This window comes from Typopeltis vanoorti, chromosome 3 (assembly GCF_054136105.1).
Source record: "Typopeltis vanoorti isolate ZY-2024b chromosome 3, IOZ_Tvanoo_1.0, whole genome shotgun sequence".
NCBI lineage: Eukaryota > Metazoa > Arthropoda > Arachnida > Uropygi > Thelyphonidae > Typopeltis > Typopeltis vanoorti.
The window spans coordinates 70,990,184-71,010,458 of record NC_143551.1 but is presented as its reverse complement, the minus strand read 5'-3'; the positions used below and the strand labels follow the sequence as shown (position 1 = coordinate 71,010,458).

Genomic DNA, 20,275 nt, shown 5'->3' with positions numbered 1-20,275 from the left:
TGGTCCGCGATATACATAACTGACATACCTGATTAGATCCAGTTAATGAAAAATTTTGTTGAATCTGAACAGGAAAATGATGATGAGGAGGGTGATTCCAATGATGGTGCTCTAATTATAGAAAATATTATTCCTCAATGATGATGAGAGGATGATTCCAATGATGGTGCTCTAATTATAGAAAATATTATTCCTCAATGATGATGAGAGGATGATTCTAACGAGGGTGGTGTAATTAAAGAAAACACTATTCCTCAATGATGATGAGAGGATGATTCTAATGAGGGTGGTGTAATTAAAGAAAACACTATTCCTCAATGATGATGAAAGGATGATTCTAATGAGGGTGGTGTAATTAAAGAAAACACTATTCCTCAGGTACTGTTCCTCATGATCTCTATTATCACAATTCTTTATCTCCCCTTCTAAAATAAGAAAACTCGTTAGAATTTTTAGAAACTCACCAACCAGAAATAATAAATATTTACAGAATATGTTGTAGCAGAATTTGGCAAAGAAATTGTCTTGCAATTAGATTACAAGACTCATTAGAACAGTTCACTGTACATGCTTAAAAGATTTTTTTTTAGTTGATGTATTGTGTGCAGAAAGCTTTAATTGATTTAGATTCAAGTATTAATTCTGTGAGAATGAATTTAATTTATTATCTGTGGCTATATCTACGCTACGCTACTCTAATGCCTATAAAATTAGTGGTAGATGTGCTATGCCAGGAAAAAAAAAAGCAAATTTAACTTTAGATGCAGCAATAAAATTTATAATGGAAATATATTCTTGTTTTTTTCTTACCCAAGTGTAAGTAAAAAAAAAAAAAGTTTACACTTGAAGTACATTTGTAACAAGTCTACTTGTATATAGAAGCTGTTGATTTCACATCAAGTGTCTTATTATCCCACAATCCAAAACATGCATACTTACCTCTTTTTTGATGTGTATATGCTGCTAAATACCCAGACCAGTTTCCACCTTTAATGAGGAAAATTTTTCACAATTGAAATATCTAGAGAACAACACTGAAATTCTGATTTCACAGAATCATACAAATTTATAATCAGTATTTACATAGTGGGACAGGTGATAGCAAATTATTTCTCATATTGAGTAAAGTTGCTATAGTGAAAATTATACTTTGCTTAATAAAATGCCCTTCTCTTTCAGGAAATTATGAACAGAATTCAACGTTAGAAGACCAATATGGAATAGAACATCAGTGTTCCAAAATTCTTTCCAAAATAAAAAAATTCTGACTTTAATGAGATAAAGACTTTTAACTGTTCCTTACCAAAAAATTCAAATCCTAGAAAATACGAGTAGAAAGGAAATAAGATTTTTTGAAGATGAGAGAACAAAGGGAAAAATCTGAATCTCATCTACAATTATCTCAGTGCAAAAAGCATCAACCAGCATAGAATCTGAAAAGGCATTTTCTGCAACTGATGAAATGTGTACCAAAATTAGATCCAGTTTAAATGATAACTTAACTGATTGCTTATGTTTCTTAAGACCCCTTTTTCATTTTACAAATTCATTTTTTTTAAGAGCTCACTTTATTCAGACAATAGTGTAGATGCTTAAACATAACAGGAATTTACAGTATCATTAGGTTGTTTTTTTGTTTTTTTTTGTATTTGTTTTAGAGTAACTGCATTTTTAATATTTTTTTGTTAGAATATTTATTATTATTGTAACAAAAAAAATATTAAAAATATAAGCAATCAGTAGAGTTATCATATAAACTGGATCTAATTTTGGTACATATTTGGTACATTAGGGGCAGAAAATGCCTTTTCAGATTCTACTTGAATTAAAACATGAATTCAAATAATGTTTTTGCTTTATATTTATTGCACCTGATTGTTATCAAAATTATTTTGCGAAATGTTTGTTTTTGGAATACTGGTATCCTTGTTAAAAATTAGAATTAAAATTAAAAACATTGCTGTTTGGAATGATTGAAGAAAAGAACAAAAGAGGAAGACCAAACAGAGAATGGGGCAATGACATTGTCAAGTGTTGCAGAAACTCTGTGCATAAACTGAGTCATCTTGCACAAAATAGAATGCAGTGGAAGAATCTTATCAAAATGGCATCAGACACCTACGGGTGTTGAACCTATGGTTGTTGATTGATTGACTGGTATCCTGGTTTCATAAATTAAAAATACTGAAATTCTGGTATTAAGATTTTGACCAGTATTTTGAGCTGTAATTGCTGATAATAAATATTTTGTTACTAGTTCTCACTCACTGATGATACTCTCCCTTCAAATTGCCCATCATGGAACTGCTCCAAGATGATTTCTAAGATTATTATAATCAGGGCTACAGAAATCCACTTGCCTGCTCACCGGGCAAAGTTATCATAAACACGTGCTGAGTGAATTTTCAGCCTGTTTCTAAATGCATTCAAAATGCATTATTTTCTCACATAACACCATCAAGATATTTAACGAAATATTTGACAGATGCCTGCATCATCCTCCTCCCATGTTCAAATACATCCCATCTCTTTCATAAACATCTCTTCTGTCACCAAATGCATTTGAGGCATCCACATAATCTGATCCTCTCTTTCCACACATATCTCAGTATCTCCCATAATGCAAAACACATCTCCTTGCGGATATGTATAATGTTATGCATTAAGGGAAGGGCCACTACCCAGACTAGTTTTGATCTTTATTGAGGTCTCTTCAGTGAGAGCCAGGCCCAGATGTGGAGATAAAATAAACTTTCAACATGTTTCCCTAAATCCAGAGTAATTTAATAAAAAAGGTGTCACACCTTTTGGCAACTCCTATAGGTAGAGATGACTGCTATTGCTTCTGCCTGGTATCTCCACATCTGGGCACTGAAGAGACCTCAATAAAGGTCGAAACTAGTCTGGGTAGTGGCCCTTCCCTTAATGCATAACATTATACATATCTGCAAGGACATGTGTTTTGCATTATGGGAGATACTGAGATAGGAGTGATGTAAGCTTGCTCTACCTTTGCAACGAGTTGCTTGGTGTTGTACTACCTTACCCCACTCCTGAAGATACTTTCAGGTGCAAACTTTGTTTGCTCACACTTGGATAAAGGATTAAACTAAATGTATTATAGTCTAACCAAGTGAAAAATAAACTTTCAACACAATTCAAACAACAGTTGAATTGTATGCTAGCAAACATGACTGTGGCATCTGAAACACATAAATCATCTTCCATTTCGGAAGATGATTACCTATTCTTAAACCTTGAGTAGGATAGCTTCCACTTCTTCCTTTACATTCGTGATGTTTCCCTTGCATTCCCTTTCATACTTTTATATGATTTTTTCTCTTTTCTCTCTCTCTCTCTCTCTCTCTCTCTCTATATATATATATATATAAACACATATATATGATATATACACACACGATATGAACTACACATAGTAACTGTTATCCAAAATTCTTCACCGATATTGACAGTCAACAGTAATATCATAGTACATTTCTCTCTCTCTCTCCCCTGTTTACTAATCATCTGACTGGTGTTAAGACCATAATAGTAATTATCAACAATAATACCATTATTTAGCAACACACCAGGAGACAATTATACTATAATTAATAATCCTCCCTAGTTCCATAATTAAAATAGATAATAGTTACATGAACGTGCCTACTATTTTTTATTACTTGATTATTTTTTTTAACTTACTCTCTACTCATAACATTTTGGGGAAACCCTTCTTTCCTGCCGTAGCTATAACCCTAATCTATTTATTATATTCCTAGTACATTCAGGCTCACCCAAGTGCAGTAGAGACTAGATCTACATTATGTTTGTTATGAACTAATTTATAAACTTCAGTTAAGTCTCCCCTCCCCTGGATTTAATCCTTCAGCATAAATTTTACGTCCATTAAAAATCTAAGTGATCAGAGGCTATGAGCCATAATCCAAGAATGTCTTGACCAGAGACTTATAACTTTATAACTTCTACTTGTACATAAAGCTTCTTTCAATTAGACCAACAATCTACTGTGTTTAAATTGTTGTATTTATCAATATAAATTCGTCATCCAACTAAAGTCGTTATATTCAGTAACACTTTTCAAATCCTTCCCATTAAATTTACATCCATCTAATCATACTTTTGTACCAAACCAAATATTTACATTTTTCCAAATCGAACTTTAAATTTTCACTTTGCTGTATATGCTACTAGTCTTTTAAGATCATTCTGAAGAGACATGAACTTATCTGGGCAGTTTACTACTCTCCCTAATTTTACAGCATCAGCAAAGAGAGAAATTTTACTATTAATACACGAATTTAAATCATTGATAAATTATTATTATTATTGTTATAAAAATGAAACTTCAGGATATCATGTTAAATGTTCTTACAGTGTAAAAAATATTTTGTAGGCACCACTCCACATGCCCCAACTAATGTAACGGTTAATACAAGTGCTGTTGCTGCAACTTTAACTTGGCTTCCAGCATATGATGGTGGTCATGAGCAGACATATGTTATTTGGTAAGTCATAGTTCTTCGACATTTTTTACATTTTGAAACTATTTATTGTAAAATTTATTTATAAGAACCTTTATAAATAAAAGATTTAGACTTATTTTAATTTCTATTTGTATTTTAAATACATGGTTACAGGGATGCTTAAGGATTAGAGCTGTATAACTGAGAGGAGACCTCCACATAGCTTTTAAAGGAATGTTGAGAACCAACCAGGACTTCTGATCTAATGTCCAATCCTCACCTTCTCGTGGTGCACCCTGTTCTACATGGTTACTGAAAGAATGAGGAAGGGCTGGCAATTCGGGATTTAGCTGAACAAATTGTATTCTTATTAGTTTAAACCAAAATATAAAATGATGGTACAACAAGACAGAATTTCATGCTGGCTGGGGCATCGCCCAGTTGAACAAGGTGCCCGTTGTTTTCATCAGGGAACCAGGGTGAACAGCGAAAAGTCAGCTACTAGAACAAATTCTGAAACTCACCTCCAACTGAACATCACCAGAGTTCAAGATCGGTACTATTAACATAAGAAGTCTGAATGGCAAAGAAATAGAGCTAGCTCAGGAATTGGATAAGTACCAGTTCAGCATAATAGGAGTGACTGAAACAAAACAGTGAAACAAAAAAGACAAAATCTGATGATATTTTTCTAAGCAATAAATACAAAATGTTATGTTCAGGCAATGACAGTCAGGGAAAATAGGGTGTAGCCATAGTATTGAACCCTAAATACAAGGCTAATCTTCTTGAATGGCAAGTAATATCAAGTAGAGTGATGTGGGGCAAATATCAGAATGAGGAACTGGACAGTGAGACTTATTTGTGCCTATGGTCTCACAGAAGGTTCTACTAAGGAAGAAGTGAAGGAATTTTTAGGGGCTTTAGAGAAAGCAACTGACGCAATGAAAAAGGAACAGTTGGTCCTTGTTAGGGATCTAAATAGCAGAGTAGGAAATGATTGTCAGACATACAAAAATATTTTGGAAAATTTGGAGAAAAGAGCTAAAGCTGATAATAATGGCAAATACTTGCTGGATTTCTGCTCAGGACATTGACTGGTTATTATTAACACAATGTTCTAACATAAAAATGTGCACAAATTCACATGGAGAGAAGAGAAGAGGCAAGGAATAAGAAAATTAACTATGTTATTGTTGATAGTGATGTTTTCTCACTGGTGCAGGACACTAGAGTGTACAGAGGATTTAAAATTGGAATTGATTACCATTTCGTCTTCAGCAGGATAAAATTTTATTTCATATTGAAAAGAAAAACATGTAAGAAAGTTTTAAAGCAAATGAAAGTTGAGCAGCTCTCAGATGTGTGGACTATAGACTAAAATACACAAATATTATTGAAAAAAAATGAAAGAGTTTAAAAACAGTAACTAAACCTTGGAGATTCAGTGGCAAATCCTGAAGAAAATATTGGTTGATTCAGCCAGAGAGGTATGTGGTGAGGTTGTCTGCAAGTACAAAAAAATCAGAACTCTGTGGTGGACACAGGAAGTTAAAGAGGCAGTTGAAGGAAAAGAAGAAAGCATATCAAAAGATCCTGTCAAGTAAGTCAGTTTGTGCTCTTAGAGAATACAGAGACAAATGTAAGAAAGCTAAACACTGTGTAAAACTACCTAAACAAACGTCATTGGAAGACTTTGGTAAGAACATATAAAATAAATATCAAGAAGGTGGCAGAATATTCTGGAGGCTGTTGAAAAAGCTCAAAAGTGGAGGAAAGAGAACTGTAAAAGGAATTAGAGATGATAAAAGTGACATGAAAACTGGTGAAAAAGATATCCTTGATATATGGAGTAATTACTACAAAAAGTTGCTAAACGAAACAATTAGTGACAGCACAGTAGTAAAAAATATTCAACAGCATGTTATCAGGAATACATATCCATACTTGAAGTAGAAAAAGCCATCAAAAGCCTGAAAAGTGGAAAGGGTGGGAGTAGTGATATTCTACCAAAAATGCTCAAGTATGGGGGTATAAAAGTCTTACAGCGGCTACACTGCATAGTTCAGAATGCCTGGACAGATGGAAGAATTGCAGACCATTGGAGCAGAGCTCTCATACTACCCATATACAAAAAGGGAAATAAAACTGAATGTGAGAATTAGAAGTATTTCCCTACTGAGTGTTCTTGGTAAGATTTATGCAAGTATACTTGAGAAACGGTTGAGAAGAATTGTGGAAGGAAAATGTGGTGAAGAACAAGCTGGATTCAGGCCAAATAGAGGCTGTCTGGATCATATTTTAACCTGACAACAAATAGTTGAGAAATCATGGGAATATAACAAAAACACCTGTATTTAAGTTTTGTAGATCTGGAAAAGGCATATGAGAAGGTGCCAAGAGAAAATCTGCTAAAAACGCTACAGTTGTATGGTGTCAATGGAGCATTATATCAAGCAATACTTAGTCTTATTTGAGTTGTAAGTCAGCAATTAGAATTGAAGGAAGTACAGGAAGATTGTTTTGATGTTAAATCTGGTGTCAGACAAGGATGTACCTTATCATCTCTGTTATTTATTATCTATGTGTTTTGCATTTTGAAGGAAAGTGGTATTATGCCTGATATCAAAATTGGAGATATTAATCTCAGCTCTTTGCTTTATGCGATGATGTTATACTTCTAAATACGTCTGCTAGAAGTCTGCAAGATTCGCCTGGCTAAATTGAATAACTGTTGTAATAGATCTAGTATGAAGGTCAGCAATAACACAACAAGAACAATGAAAATAGGCAGAAGCACTGAAAATATCAACTGCATTGTGAATGGAGAACCAGAGAACAAGAAAAACATTTCAGCTACTTAGGCACAATTTTTTAGTGAAAATGATAATTTAAATATGGAAATATACAACAGAATCAATAAAGTTGTTATAGTAGGAAGTCAATTGAATAAATTTATATGGAATAAGGAAATTAGTCAAAATGCTAAATTAGCTGTATACAAGACAGTGTTCAAACCAATTTTAACTTATGGATCTGAGAGCTGGGTTAGAAGTAAAACACTTGACCAAAGACTAGAGACCACTGATATGAGAGCCCTGAGAACGATTAGGGGCATGATAGATGGCATCGGTCACAATATCATATTAAAAATGAGGATATTAGGAAAGAACTTAGCATTGTTAGCATCCAGGAATGTGTTAGCAGAGCTAATCTCAGGTGGTATGGTCACTTAAACAGAATGGGAAGGGAAAGATAAGCAAAACAAGTGTTCTCTGGCAGGAATAAGACCTAGAGGAAGACTAAGATATAGGTGGATTGATATGAAAAAAAAGTGCCTTAGAAGATACAAATATAAAATCTGATGATGTTGGAGTCTTGACAGGTAACAGATTGATTTGGAAGAAAATTGTAGATAGGAAGTTAGTAATGATGTAAGTTATTCATGTAGTACTATAATATCCTGTATACCCCCTTGAGGGTAAATGTCAGGAATTTGATGATGATGATGATGATGGTGGTGACTATGAGCATTATAAACCTTATAAGCATATCTTCCTAGTTGTAGAGATGCCATTTAGAGCCCTAGGTGATGGATGATTTCATTGCCTTGTGAAAGTCCACATCCCTGTTTTTTTATTGGAGGCCTAAAGTGGCTGCTACAATGTTTGGTCTCCAGAGTAGGGTCTCCTGTTTCTCCCCCCCCCCCCTTCACTTCACACATGTAGTGTGTGTGGGTGACATCCTTCATGGATGTGCTCAACACACTATATTTCAGTAAAGGACCAATATCCCTTCCATGTGAGGAGACAATAGTGAAGCAGTTCCTAAGGCTAGCTGTTGGATAACAGACAGGACTGAACTGAATTGTAATTTGTCAGGAAACTAGGAAACTTCCCTGTCAGCTAGTGAATAACCCTGCTACCACTTGCTATATGAGATCATGCCAAGGAAGTCTGAGTAGAGCAGTATGTGGAGGTACTGTCAAGGATATTCATGTATATAGGAAGCTGGGTACTCCCTGTGAGAGGAGAGTTATTGAAGAGTATTTTGCCCTCAGGCTGCATGTCCTTGCAATTCAAGTTTTCAGTATTACCAATCTTGAATGACATTCACAAAAATAACAGCAACACTGTTGATCATAAAACAAAATTCTACAAAAAAATTAACAAAAACTTATAAATATCAAATTCTTCATGGAAAATCCAAATTATTACTCATGATCTTCATGACATCAGTCTCACTATGGGGGGGGGGGGGGGATCTTAGACAACACAAAGTCTATCATAGCATTCTTTAAACCCATCCACCATCTACACTTTCATCACTCTATCAGGAAATACATTTCATATCATCCTCTTACTTTCTGTATCCTTTCACAATTTCTAGGTATGGCCTTTTTCCCTTGTTTTACCATATGAAAAATCTTCCCAGTGTAATTCATTTTAGAAATTATGGACTTTATAACCATGTTATAAATAACTATTTTAATTTCCCAACGTTTCGGCCTTCATATTAAGGTCATCTTCTGGAGTATATACAAATATACAAGGACAAGCTGAGTTACGTTTCACACAGTAAGCTAAAGAAACAATGATTTGATCACTGGTTATTCTACTGGCATGACCTCTAGTGAAAAAAAAAAAAATACAGATAAAATTACAAATTAATTAATTATTTAGAAACTACACCAAAGCTGAATTCTCTTTAAGATAACATGAGAGAAACGTTCTTTCTTATAGAGAGTTTTCTTACAGTAACAATGATGTCCTATTTTTAACATTACAATTGTTATATTAGATTTAGGATTCTGGATTATCTACAGTCCTGTTTATAGTTAACTCTTAGGTGGAGAGGTTCTGTGGGTAGAATATGTGCCTTTCATATGCTTGGGACTTTTAGACCATCATTATTGTTCAGATTGGGGTGGTTGATAAGAATCTCACAGGCCTCCTTAAATTTGCATTCATACCATGTGTTTGGTGTGATGTAAACAACTGGTGCTTTTCCAGTCAATTCTATGTAAAATGTTCTGGGCATGATCAGAAAGGCCAGCTTCACCATACTTATTATATTTAATCTGTCGTTTATGGAGATCTGATAAGAATCTGATAAGAATTGTGCATCCTGTTTCCCCTATATATGTTAGATCACAGGTACAATAAATATGGTATACTCCAGGGTGGGACAGTGGAGGAAGTGGGTCTTTGAATGAGTTGAGTAAGCTTTTTAATTTTGCAGGAGGTTTAAAGGTGGCTTTGAGGTTGTATTTCTATAGTATTCTGTTTATTTTATCTGATTTCCCGTTAATGTAAGGAATGGTTATAGTTTTATTGTAGTCTAGTTTATCTTTGTTTTTTTATTGAGGTCTTGTAGAGAATTTTGTTAATAGTGTTTTGGCTGCAACATTTTTTAGAAAAGTACTGCTGATAACTTTAAATTCGTCTTTCTTCTAAAGAGGAATTTAAATGAATTGAAATGAAATGAAATGAATGCTGATCACCGTGCAACACTAAAAGAAAGGCTTCCCAGTGTAAACTGCTGTAAATATCTCTCGGAAATTTAAATGTCTCAATCATATCATTCCTTCATCTTCTATCCACTATATATATATACACACATTACACCTAATATATTTATAAAAAAATACCCACTCATATCCACACTGCTGGCATTTTTGGCCTCAGTTCAAACTTCATGAATGTGTGTCACCATTTATACACTTCAAAACTAGATCCATTAATTCTTAAATTAGCAGCTTAAACACTAGCTATCCATCTTAATATCCAAACTACAAACTTATGCATTTGTAAAAGATGACATTTTGTGCCAGAGATCACTCAACTTATAATCCCCTCTTTATGATATATTTGTAGTATTTACTGCTCTCCTATTTCAACCACTCTGAGCTCTTTGATTATTTTCTAAAAATTGATTTTCCAAATTCTAGTTATTCAACCAGTGAGATCGTCATTGTTGGAGACTTTCATGTTCATGATTCAAACTGCCTTCCCATTCTTAACTTAACAGAGATATAAGAGAGAGATGCTATGTATTTGCTATTTGTAATGATATGATGAAAATTGCTGATCTACAACTCAGAATTGTTATTCTGAGCTCTTTGATTATTTTCTAAAAATTGATTTTCCAAATTCTAGTTATTCAACTAGTGAGATCGTCATTGTTGGAGACTTTCATGTTCATGATTCAAACTGCCTTCCCATTCTTAACTTCACAGAGATATAAGAGAGAGATGCTATGTATTTGCTATTTGTAATGATATCATGAAAATTGCTGATCTACTACTCAGAATACTATCAAGATAATTCTCATCATTCTCCCAACACCTTGGATCTTTCTTAACCACCTTCTCTCCTTCAAATAAATGCAGATATCAGGTGGTGCCAGTTACTGAGAGCCCCCCCCCCCCTCTCAGTAACTCTGGCCATAATCTTGTCATGTTTCCTTCTCTAGAAATCAACCCTCATGGTATTGCATGAATGATCTCCATGATTTCCATGCCTCATATTTTGTCTGATTCCACTTTCTGCTCTATGAATTAAAACAAGTTCTTGGACTAAATATAGCTATCCAAGTCCTGATTTCCAACAAGTGTCAAGTGTATCAAATCAGACTATGATAGAAATTCATATTTTAAATGGCTTGAGTCAAATACCGTCCGGTTCCCGAGTCAAATAAAGTCGACCGGTTCCCGAGTTAGTCAATCTCTGGCGCGGGCAAATATATTTTTTCTCCCGGAAACTCGGGTTTTTCGTCCCGTAAACTCAGGAAAATCGACCATGTTTATCGGCGATTCTTGAATTCTAATATCTTCAAATCTGATATAGACAGCAAGGAAAATTTTTACCTCCTATAATGACTTCCTATTATACTAAAAACAGCTTTCTTTATGCATCCCTTGATCTTTTGCCAGAAATCATAAGAAAAATCCTTACTTGTATAGCAAACTTGTATCCAGCCAGCATATATATAATTAAAAAGGATATAAAAGTCAGCCATCAAACTACTATTCCATTACCCTCACCTCAATCTTCTTGAAAATAAGGAAGAAGCTCATCAACAGCAACTGCTTCATTACCTGAGATAAGGCCCACCAATTAATTGATCATCAATATGGATTCTACCATTCTTGTTTTGCATCAGGTCTTACAGCTAGCCTTACCTACCTCAGGACACAAGCCAATAAAGATTTGGAGAAACTCTTGACATTTCCAGGACATTTATTTGGGTTTGGTATAGAGGTCCACTTTTCAAGCTATTATTTTATGGTCTGTTTTTAACCTTTGTGACTGGGTCACCAGTTTCTTTTCTGGTCATTCACTGTTTGTCAGGGTGGATGTTTCTCTTTTCAGATATCTCTGTCAATGAAGTATACTCCAGAGTTGGGGTTTGGTATTTTTCTTCCTCCTGTTTTCTCTCACTGACCACAAATTCTATTTGTAGTTTTGCTGATGAGAGTACACTCTATTCTTCTTCTTTATTCAACAAACTGTGCAGTACTAATATTATTCAAGCTTCAGGATCTTTCATAACCTGTCTTAAACATGATCTCCTTATCATTCTTCATTATAGTGAGAATAATCTAGTGAACTTTAATTCTGTACAATTCTGTCTTTTTTATTTTATTTTATTTTATTTTTTTATTATTTTTTGTGATTCCCACTCTCTTGTAAACCCATAGTATTGTCGATGTAGAGTGAGTACTCTGCAACACTCAGTAGAAAAAAGAATACAAGAACATCAATCATGTATTTTTCAGAAAAAATCTGATAAGTCTGGATTAGCTCCACATGGAAAAGAGACAGACCACAACATTCTTTGGTCTGAAACATGGCTTCTACATAGATGTTGGTACAAATTTGAATGCTCATTTAAGGAGAGTGCTGAAACCATGCTTCCCTGCCCTAACTTGAATTGGAATGACTGCCTGTTCTCATCAAAAATATGGGCAAGTTCAATTAGAATACCACATCATTAAAACTTTTTTTTTTCCCAATTACTATTGAACCAAGAATGGTAATTTATAAAGACATAAGGTCTTAAGAAACCGACTAGATACTACATCTATCTGATGATCTGTTAAGTATGATATTATAAGTTATATATATATATGCAATTTATTTTTACACTGTTATGATTAACTTTTTCTTTAGTTAAAAGCATAGCGCTATTGGTGATTTAACATCATGCAGCTCATTCTATTTTGAATAAATCAATTGTCTGCGATCTACCTTGGAACAACTGTTTTTTAAGCTACTGATGATGGTCTGTTAATTTCAGACTGAAATATATGGCAGTATATTTAATAAATAATTCTTTTACCTTGTATTTTTGTGTATAGAACTATGGCACAAGTTTCTCTAAAAGCAAGACTACTGTCTAGTGTCTTGAAAGTTTATTTTTCACTTGGTTAGACTATAATAAATTTAGTTTAATCCTAAATTTATTATGTCTAGTGTCTGTCTGTCTGTCAACAACCTCAATGCTACCAGCTTCATATCCATTCCCATTTGTTCCAGCTTTTGTAATACTTTTCCATGTTTTCTAATTCTGTTATCACTGTTATAAAATGTGAGTAAATTACTAAGACAGGCCCTACCTTTTGCAAAGCCATGCTTCCCACCATAGAGTATCCTATTCCTATCCATCCATTCTTGAATTCTACCCTTAACCAAGTTTTCCAATACCTTCATCACCACTCTTAGATACTACTTGGTCTATAATTTGCTACTTCTGTTTTATAGCCACCTTTTTATAGTCTTATCATCTTTACACTGCCTTGGAACTTCTGCCAGAGCTAATTAATTGAACAACCTTTTCTACATCTATATCACCCTCACAACATCTGCATTCAGTACAGTTATTGTTTCATATTCATTCCTTCTTTTACTTTTAGCATATTGATAGAATTCTTTGGAAGTTTATCTTTAGTTTGCAGAGGCAGTTTCTTTTCATGTTTAGACTTAGTTTTCCATATAACAGTTGTGACTCTTCTGGCCTGATGCTTATAATTTTCATAATGGATATCATCCTTATGCACACAGTTCCTTTCACATCATCCTTTTCTTACAAATCTCTTGCTTTAGAAGATTGCACATCCATTTGACTCCTAACCTATTTATTCCTCAAACTCTCATGACACATTCTGATATTGCATCATTTAAGTATTTTTTAAATGCTTCCCATATGCACTGTTGATATTCTTCCCATCCAGCAACCATCACCATTGTGCTGAACCCAGTAAACTTCTCTGTTGGTCATAATTTCCTGCTTTGTAGTTCAGCATGTAAAATTTTCTGAATGGAAAATTCATAAACTTAATCACTTCCTAAGTGAGTATTGCATGATCCTAAGTGAGTCTTGCAACAGCTCAATAAATTCAGTTTCATTCTTCTAATGAGATTTTACTGCTACCCAATCATTGTTTGGATAATTAAAGTATCCTATTCTATTTTCTCACCCATTGTCTCCATTTAGTGATGCATTCCTTATCATTAGAAACCGATCTACCAGTTAACGTGTTAGTTTTGTTATAACACCCCACTATGTATTTGATATTGTTAGATTCCACCGCACACCTGATGGTTTCATATTCTGCCACATGGAAAACTGTTACTAGTATAACAATCATTGGTCTCAACACTTATTTATTTATTTATTCTTATGGCAAAGACAGCTACAGGTTAATGTCCAGACCAGAAAGCCAATCCAGGGCATCATCTGTCACCGCATGGACGTCCTTGAAGCCACCACCATGAAATCGACACCTTGGGCAGTCATTCACAATATGAGTGATCGTCTGGGCCACAGGGGAACAGTCACAATAAGGGTGGTCTGATAGTCTCCATTTATGTAGTAGGTAGCCACATCTGCCCTGGTTAGTTCTGATCCTGTTGATAAATGACCAAATCTTCCTAGGAAGGGCCAAACTAGGCTGCGGAGCACAGGGATCTTCAACCAGGAAACCATTCGTTGGAAAACTGTTGGACCATTGTTCTCTCCACATGTCAGGTGTTGATGGTAAGGCAGCTGAAGAGAATTTATCCATGGACCAGAAAGGGTTTCGTGATTTTAGGCAAATACTAGGTGGATTTATGAGAGTCTGGTGCAGGGGTAGGAGCGGGTTGCTCATTACTTTATTTAATACTTTAATCGAGGCTTGTCTTCTCTGTATATTTGGTGGAGCAATGTTAGGGCAGGCAGCCAGGGAAGAGGGGGTGCTTCTCAGTGTCCCAATAATACTGTATCCTTTATGCGCAATATCAGTTAGTATGTCTGCTTCCAATAGCCAGTCTCACCAATGCTTACAATCTGAGGTCCTGACATTGAACAAGGCAACAAACTGTATCCCTTTGTTTCTGATACTTCTAGCATTCGTGTACAAGCATAACAAGATACCTGCATGTTTTGAATGCTCTTGTCTGTAGTCTTCATGACATGGTTGGACAACTTGCTGATCTCTATTGTTCTCTTCTTCCCTAGTGTCTTATATATGCAGACATCTTTGCACACATTTGATGTGTACAAACTGGATGAATATAAAATCGAAATTGTTCTCTCCTTGTAATAATTTCCATGATAATGCCCATTCCTGTCATTAACACAGTTACATAACACTGTTGCTCTTACACACAGATTCTCACCATTCCTCCGATTATAATTTAGTTTCCCTGACTTTCTGTGTCAGGTCTCATGCTATTTATTAGTTTTTCAAGACTCCTAATACCAAACACATTCATGGGTAGGCCCATCTGTCTTATACAAATCCAATCTTCCCTCAAACTTGCTCCACACATCCAAAAACTCAAATTCACTCCTTCTACATAGCCTACACATTGAATTGTTTGCATTCATTTTTATCATATTAAGGTAATATACTTACAATTTTCACTTTCTCACTCTTCACTCTCACTTCTTCCAACAATCCTTTTATATACTTCTTTGAACAAGCCGCCAGCCAGGCTGGCCAAGTGGTTAGCGTATCCGACTCTCCAGCCAAAGGGGCTGCAAGTTCGAATTCTGCCGTGGGCATGGATGTTTATGATTGTCTGTGGAAATAGTAGTGGTGGTGATTGGCGGTAGATGGCATTGGTATAGTTGCAGTCAGTTGGTGGATTTGAGTGGTGGAGACAGAGTTGTAGAGCAGGTGCCCTCCTTCGATGAGTCTTTGGACTGCCTGGAGGTGTTAAGTAATAATAATAATAAAACACTAATTTTCTAAGGAAAAACACAGTAAAACAGATAAAATTCCAAATTCTATGAGTGCTAAATTCACTGACCAGTCACAATATAGCCTCGAACCCAGTATCATGATGCTGTTACCAGATCCATCACTCTCAAACTCCTGGTCCCTTTCAAGCTATGCTGTTTCAGGTAATTATCACTTAGCAACTGCATAAATTCCACATCCACCTTGCCGAGTCCCCCTTTTGTGTTGTTTTAAGGATATTTATGCCTTAACATTTTTTAAAATTTACATGATAACACAAGAAAAAGTTTTATATATTTAATATTTATTTTTAACCACAAAACTAATGTAATAAAAATAACTAATGCTGGGTTTATTGGTCGTAAAGATTTAATAATACTAGTCACCTTCTAGTTTTGCCACGTAAACTAGTGTCTTCATCTGGGTTTGGATGAACATACAAATATAAATAAACAACAAGCATTGATTACGAATCAATACATTACTAAAAAAAATACCGAATGCATAGGAACCGTTACACAAGTACAACAGAAACACGTGGAGCGTGGATGCTGGCACATGGCCAGTTATTGTTCAGCAGGTGTATCCGATTGTTTGCAGAGAAATTGAATTCTGATGTATTTAGAGATCTGATGAGTGACTTCCAAATGTCACACAGAATCATCCCTTGGTTTCTGTTTAGGGTACCTTGTGAGTGGATTACCATTGTAGCCTCTTTGTTTTGCAGGAGAGGTAGTCCTCTTCTATGTATGACATGGAGCTCTTATTCCATTCAATGTTGTGGTGATTGTGGGGGAAATAGAATTGTGTGATGGTTCCTACGCATTCAGTATTTTTTTAGTAATGTATTGATTCATAATCAATGAGTGTTGTTTATTTATATTTGTATGTTCAAATTGAAAAACCTAGATGAAGCCACTAGTTTACATGGTGAAACTAGTAGGTGACTAGTATTATTAAATCTTTATGACCAATAAACCCAGTGTTAGTTATTTTTATAACATGAGTAATATTTATTAAAAGGCCCTCTATTTCAGTCTGAAATTACAGATCATCATCAGTGGCAACAGGTAATAGAATACAAGGTAGAATTAGAACAATAGACAAATTTAAAACAGTGAGTCATTCAGTGTTATACATAGAACAGCACAAAGCAAAAACTGAGAAGACTTAGTTTTATTAATTACTTAATTGTTTTACTTAATTATGTAATTACTTAGTTGATAGTGATGTTTTCTCATTAGTGCAGGACACTAGAATGTACAGCGGATTTGGAATTGGAAGTGATCACCATTTAGTCCTGAGCAGGATAAAATTGAATTTCATATTGAAAAGAAAAACATGTAAGAAAGTTTTAAAGCAAATAAAAGTTGAGCAGCTCTCAGATGTGAACTGTAGACTAAAATACACAAACATTATTGAAGAAAAAAATGAAAGAGTTTGAGTGGCACATTAACTGGTGCCACTGAATCTCCAAGCAACCAAACCTTGGAATTTCAGTGGCAAGTCCGGAAGAAAACATTGATTGATTCAGCCAGAGAGGCATGTTGTGAGGTTGTCTGCAAGGATAGAAAAATCAGAACTCCATGGTGGACACAGGAAGTTAAAGAGGCAGTGAAGGAAAAGAAGAAAGTATACCGAATAAGTCAGCTTGTGCTGTTAGAGAATACAGAGACAAATGTAAGAAAGCTAAATACTGTGTAAAACTTGCTAAACAAAAGTCATGGGAAGACTTTGGTAAGAACATAGAAAATAAATATCAAGAAGGCGGCAAAATATTCTGGAGGCTGTTAAAGAAGCTCGGAAATGGAGGAAAGAGTACTGTAAAAGGAATTAGAGATGATAAAGGTGACATGAAAACTGGAGAAAAAGATATCCTTGATGTATGGATTAATTGCTTTGAAAAATTGCTAAATGAAATAAGCAGTGACAGCACAGACGTAAAAAACATTCAGCAGGCACGCAGTCAGGAATACATATCCATACTTGAAGTAGAAAAAGCCATCAAAAGCCTGAAATGTGGAAAGGCAGGAGGAGTAGTTGATATTCAACCAGAAATGCTCAAATATGGAGGTATAAAATCTTGCAGTGACTGCACTCCATAGTTCAGAAGGCCTGGACAGAGGGACGAATTCCAGATGATTGGAATAGCTCTCTCTCATTAGTACCCATATACAAAAAAAGGAAATAAAACAATGTGAGAATTACAAAGATATTTCTATATAAGATTTATGCAAGTATACTTTAGAAACGGTTGAGAAGAATTGTGGAAGGAAAATGTGGTAAAGAACAAGCTGGATTCAAGCCAAACAGAGGCTGTCAGGATCAGGTTTTCACTTTACGACAGATAATTGAGAAATCATGGAAATATAACAAAGATCTTTTAACTTCAGTAGTATAAACTGGAGAGAGGAAGATGCATGTAGCAATAGGGGAATGGAATTTCTAGAATTCTTGAGGGACAAATGTCTTAGGCAACATGTAACAGAGGGAACAAGAGGTTCAAAAGTTTTGGATTTGGTTATAGCATCAGAAGAGTCGATAATAACTGAGTTGACGTCTCTCCCACCAGTTGGAGAGAGTGACCATAAGGTGTTGACTTGGAAAATGAATAGACATGCAGGAGTATCAAAGAGACGGGAACTTATGTGGAATTATAAGGCAGGTGATTATAATAGTCTTAGACGTCAACTTCAGGAAGTTTCATGGAGGGAGGAATTGGAAGGCCGGGATATCTAGTGCGTGGGAAATTGTGAAAGAATATTTGTTATCAGCAATGGTAAGTTGTATACCACGAGTGAAGAAGAGGACGCAATTTGGAGTAAAGTGGATGACAAACAATATTAAACAGGAATTGCATGCAAAAAAGAGACTATGGAAGAGATATAAGGAGACAGGTGAAGAGAAGATGCATGAGGAATATAAGACACAGGCCAGAAGAGTGACTAGTGTGGTAAGGAAAGTGAAACTGGAATATGAGAGGAGATTGGCCCTAAGATCCAAAGAAAATCCTAGGGAATTTTTTAGCTATGTGGCCAGTAGGAGGAGAAATGACTGTGGAAGAATGATATTGTGGGATAAAAATGGGAATAGAGTGAATGATGCAGAGGATATAGTGGAATTGTTCAATAAACACTTTATTGGAGTATTTCATCCTAGAGGAGTCAGTTTTAATGCTAGAGGGATAGGACTGGTTCGAGGTCTGGAGTTACAGGAGGAGTGTGTTTCAGATACTGAATACTCTGGATGTCAGTAAAGCTGTGGGAATGGATGGTATTTCACCATGAGTTTTGAGAGAATGTGCTAGGGAATTGAGTGCCTTTAACCTGGCTTTTCAATGAAAGTCTGGCTTCGGCAAAGGTGCCCAGTGGATGGAAGGAAGGTAAGATAGTGCCATTGCATAAGGGTGGTAACAGACTGGAAGTGTCTAATTATAGGCCAGTCTGTGTGTCATCAGTAGTTGTTAAGATCTTGGAGAAAGCAGTGAGGGACCGTATACAGCATTCGGCAGATGAGGGTAATGTTATCTGTGAGAATCAACATGGATTTGTGAAAGGACGCTCTTGTTTTAGCAATATGCTAGCCTTTTATAATAAAGTTACAAGAGCATTAGATGAGGGAAAGGCATATACTGCAATTTTCTTAGACTTGGCGAAGGCATTTGACAGGGTGCCACATGATAAGCTGATATTTAAGTTGCAGCACATGGGTCTGGATGTCATATTGGTCATCTGGATTCAGGATTGGCTGTCTGATAGGTATCAGAGAGTTGTGTATGGTGGAGCAGTTTCCAGGAGGCAGAGGGTTACAAGTGGGGTCCCACAGGGCTCAGTACTAGGACCTATATTGTTTAACCTTTACATCAGTGACATAGCCAGTTGATTGCAGGGGGATATTCAGTTGTTTGCGGATGATGCGAAGCTGGGAAGGATTATTAGTAATAGTGCAGATGTGGTAGCCCTGCAAGAGGATTTAAATAAGCTAGATAGATGGGCAAATGAATGGGGGTATCAGTTTAATGCAGCAAAATGTACGGTCTTGAGGTTTGGGAAACATCGATGGGATGCTGCATACTCTATGGAGAGGAGTTATACTGGAGGAAGTAGGGGAGAAAAGAGATTTGGGGTTGATGATTGATAGAAATCTGAAGTTTAGGGGACATATTGCAAAGGTGGTGAAGGTAACGCAGAGGATTGCTGCTATTATGAGAAGGACACTGACCTGCAGAGATAAGAGGGTTATTGTTAAATTGTGAATGAAACTATGTTGTGTAATTTATTTTTTTCATTCACATTTAACATTGCCTATTTTATATTAATCATAATTTGTATAAAGATTATTTATTGTTCCTTAATTAAGAATTACTATTTAAATATTTATTCTAAACTTAACCTACTATTAATTTATTAAATAATAATATGTGTAGAAATTTATGATAACTAAAATATATATGTAAAGTAATGAAAAGTGTTATTATAAATAATTGTATACGTAATGAAAGAGCTGATTAAGTAGCTCAAATATTCTATTTATTCTTATTTGTGAAAATTTAACGTTA

General features: G+C 35.2%; 1 protein-coding gene across 4 annotated transcripts in view; it reads left to right on the top strand.

Annotated features, from left to right (window-relative positions):
* Nucleotides 1–20,275, top strand: part of LOC150108248 (protein turtle-like) — a 1,021,857-nt gene that overhangs the window by 411,544 nt on the left and 590,038 nt on the right. For all 4 annotated transcript variants that reach the window (XR_016548124.1, XM_090390663.1, XM_090390666.1 and 1 more), the window contains exon 9: nt 4,418–4,529. Coding sequence is in view for 3 of the 4 variants with exons in the window: in XM_090390663.1 (XP_090246789.1) it covers nt 4,418–4,529 (112 nt within the window). In the remaining variant the exon portion in view is untranslated. The remainder of the gene's footprint in view (nt 1–4,417; nt 4,530–20,275) is intronic.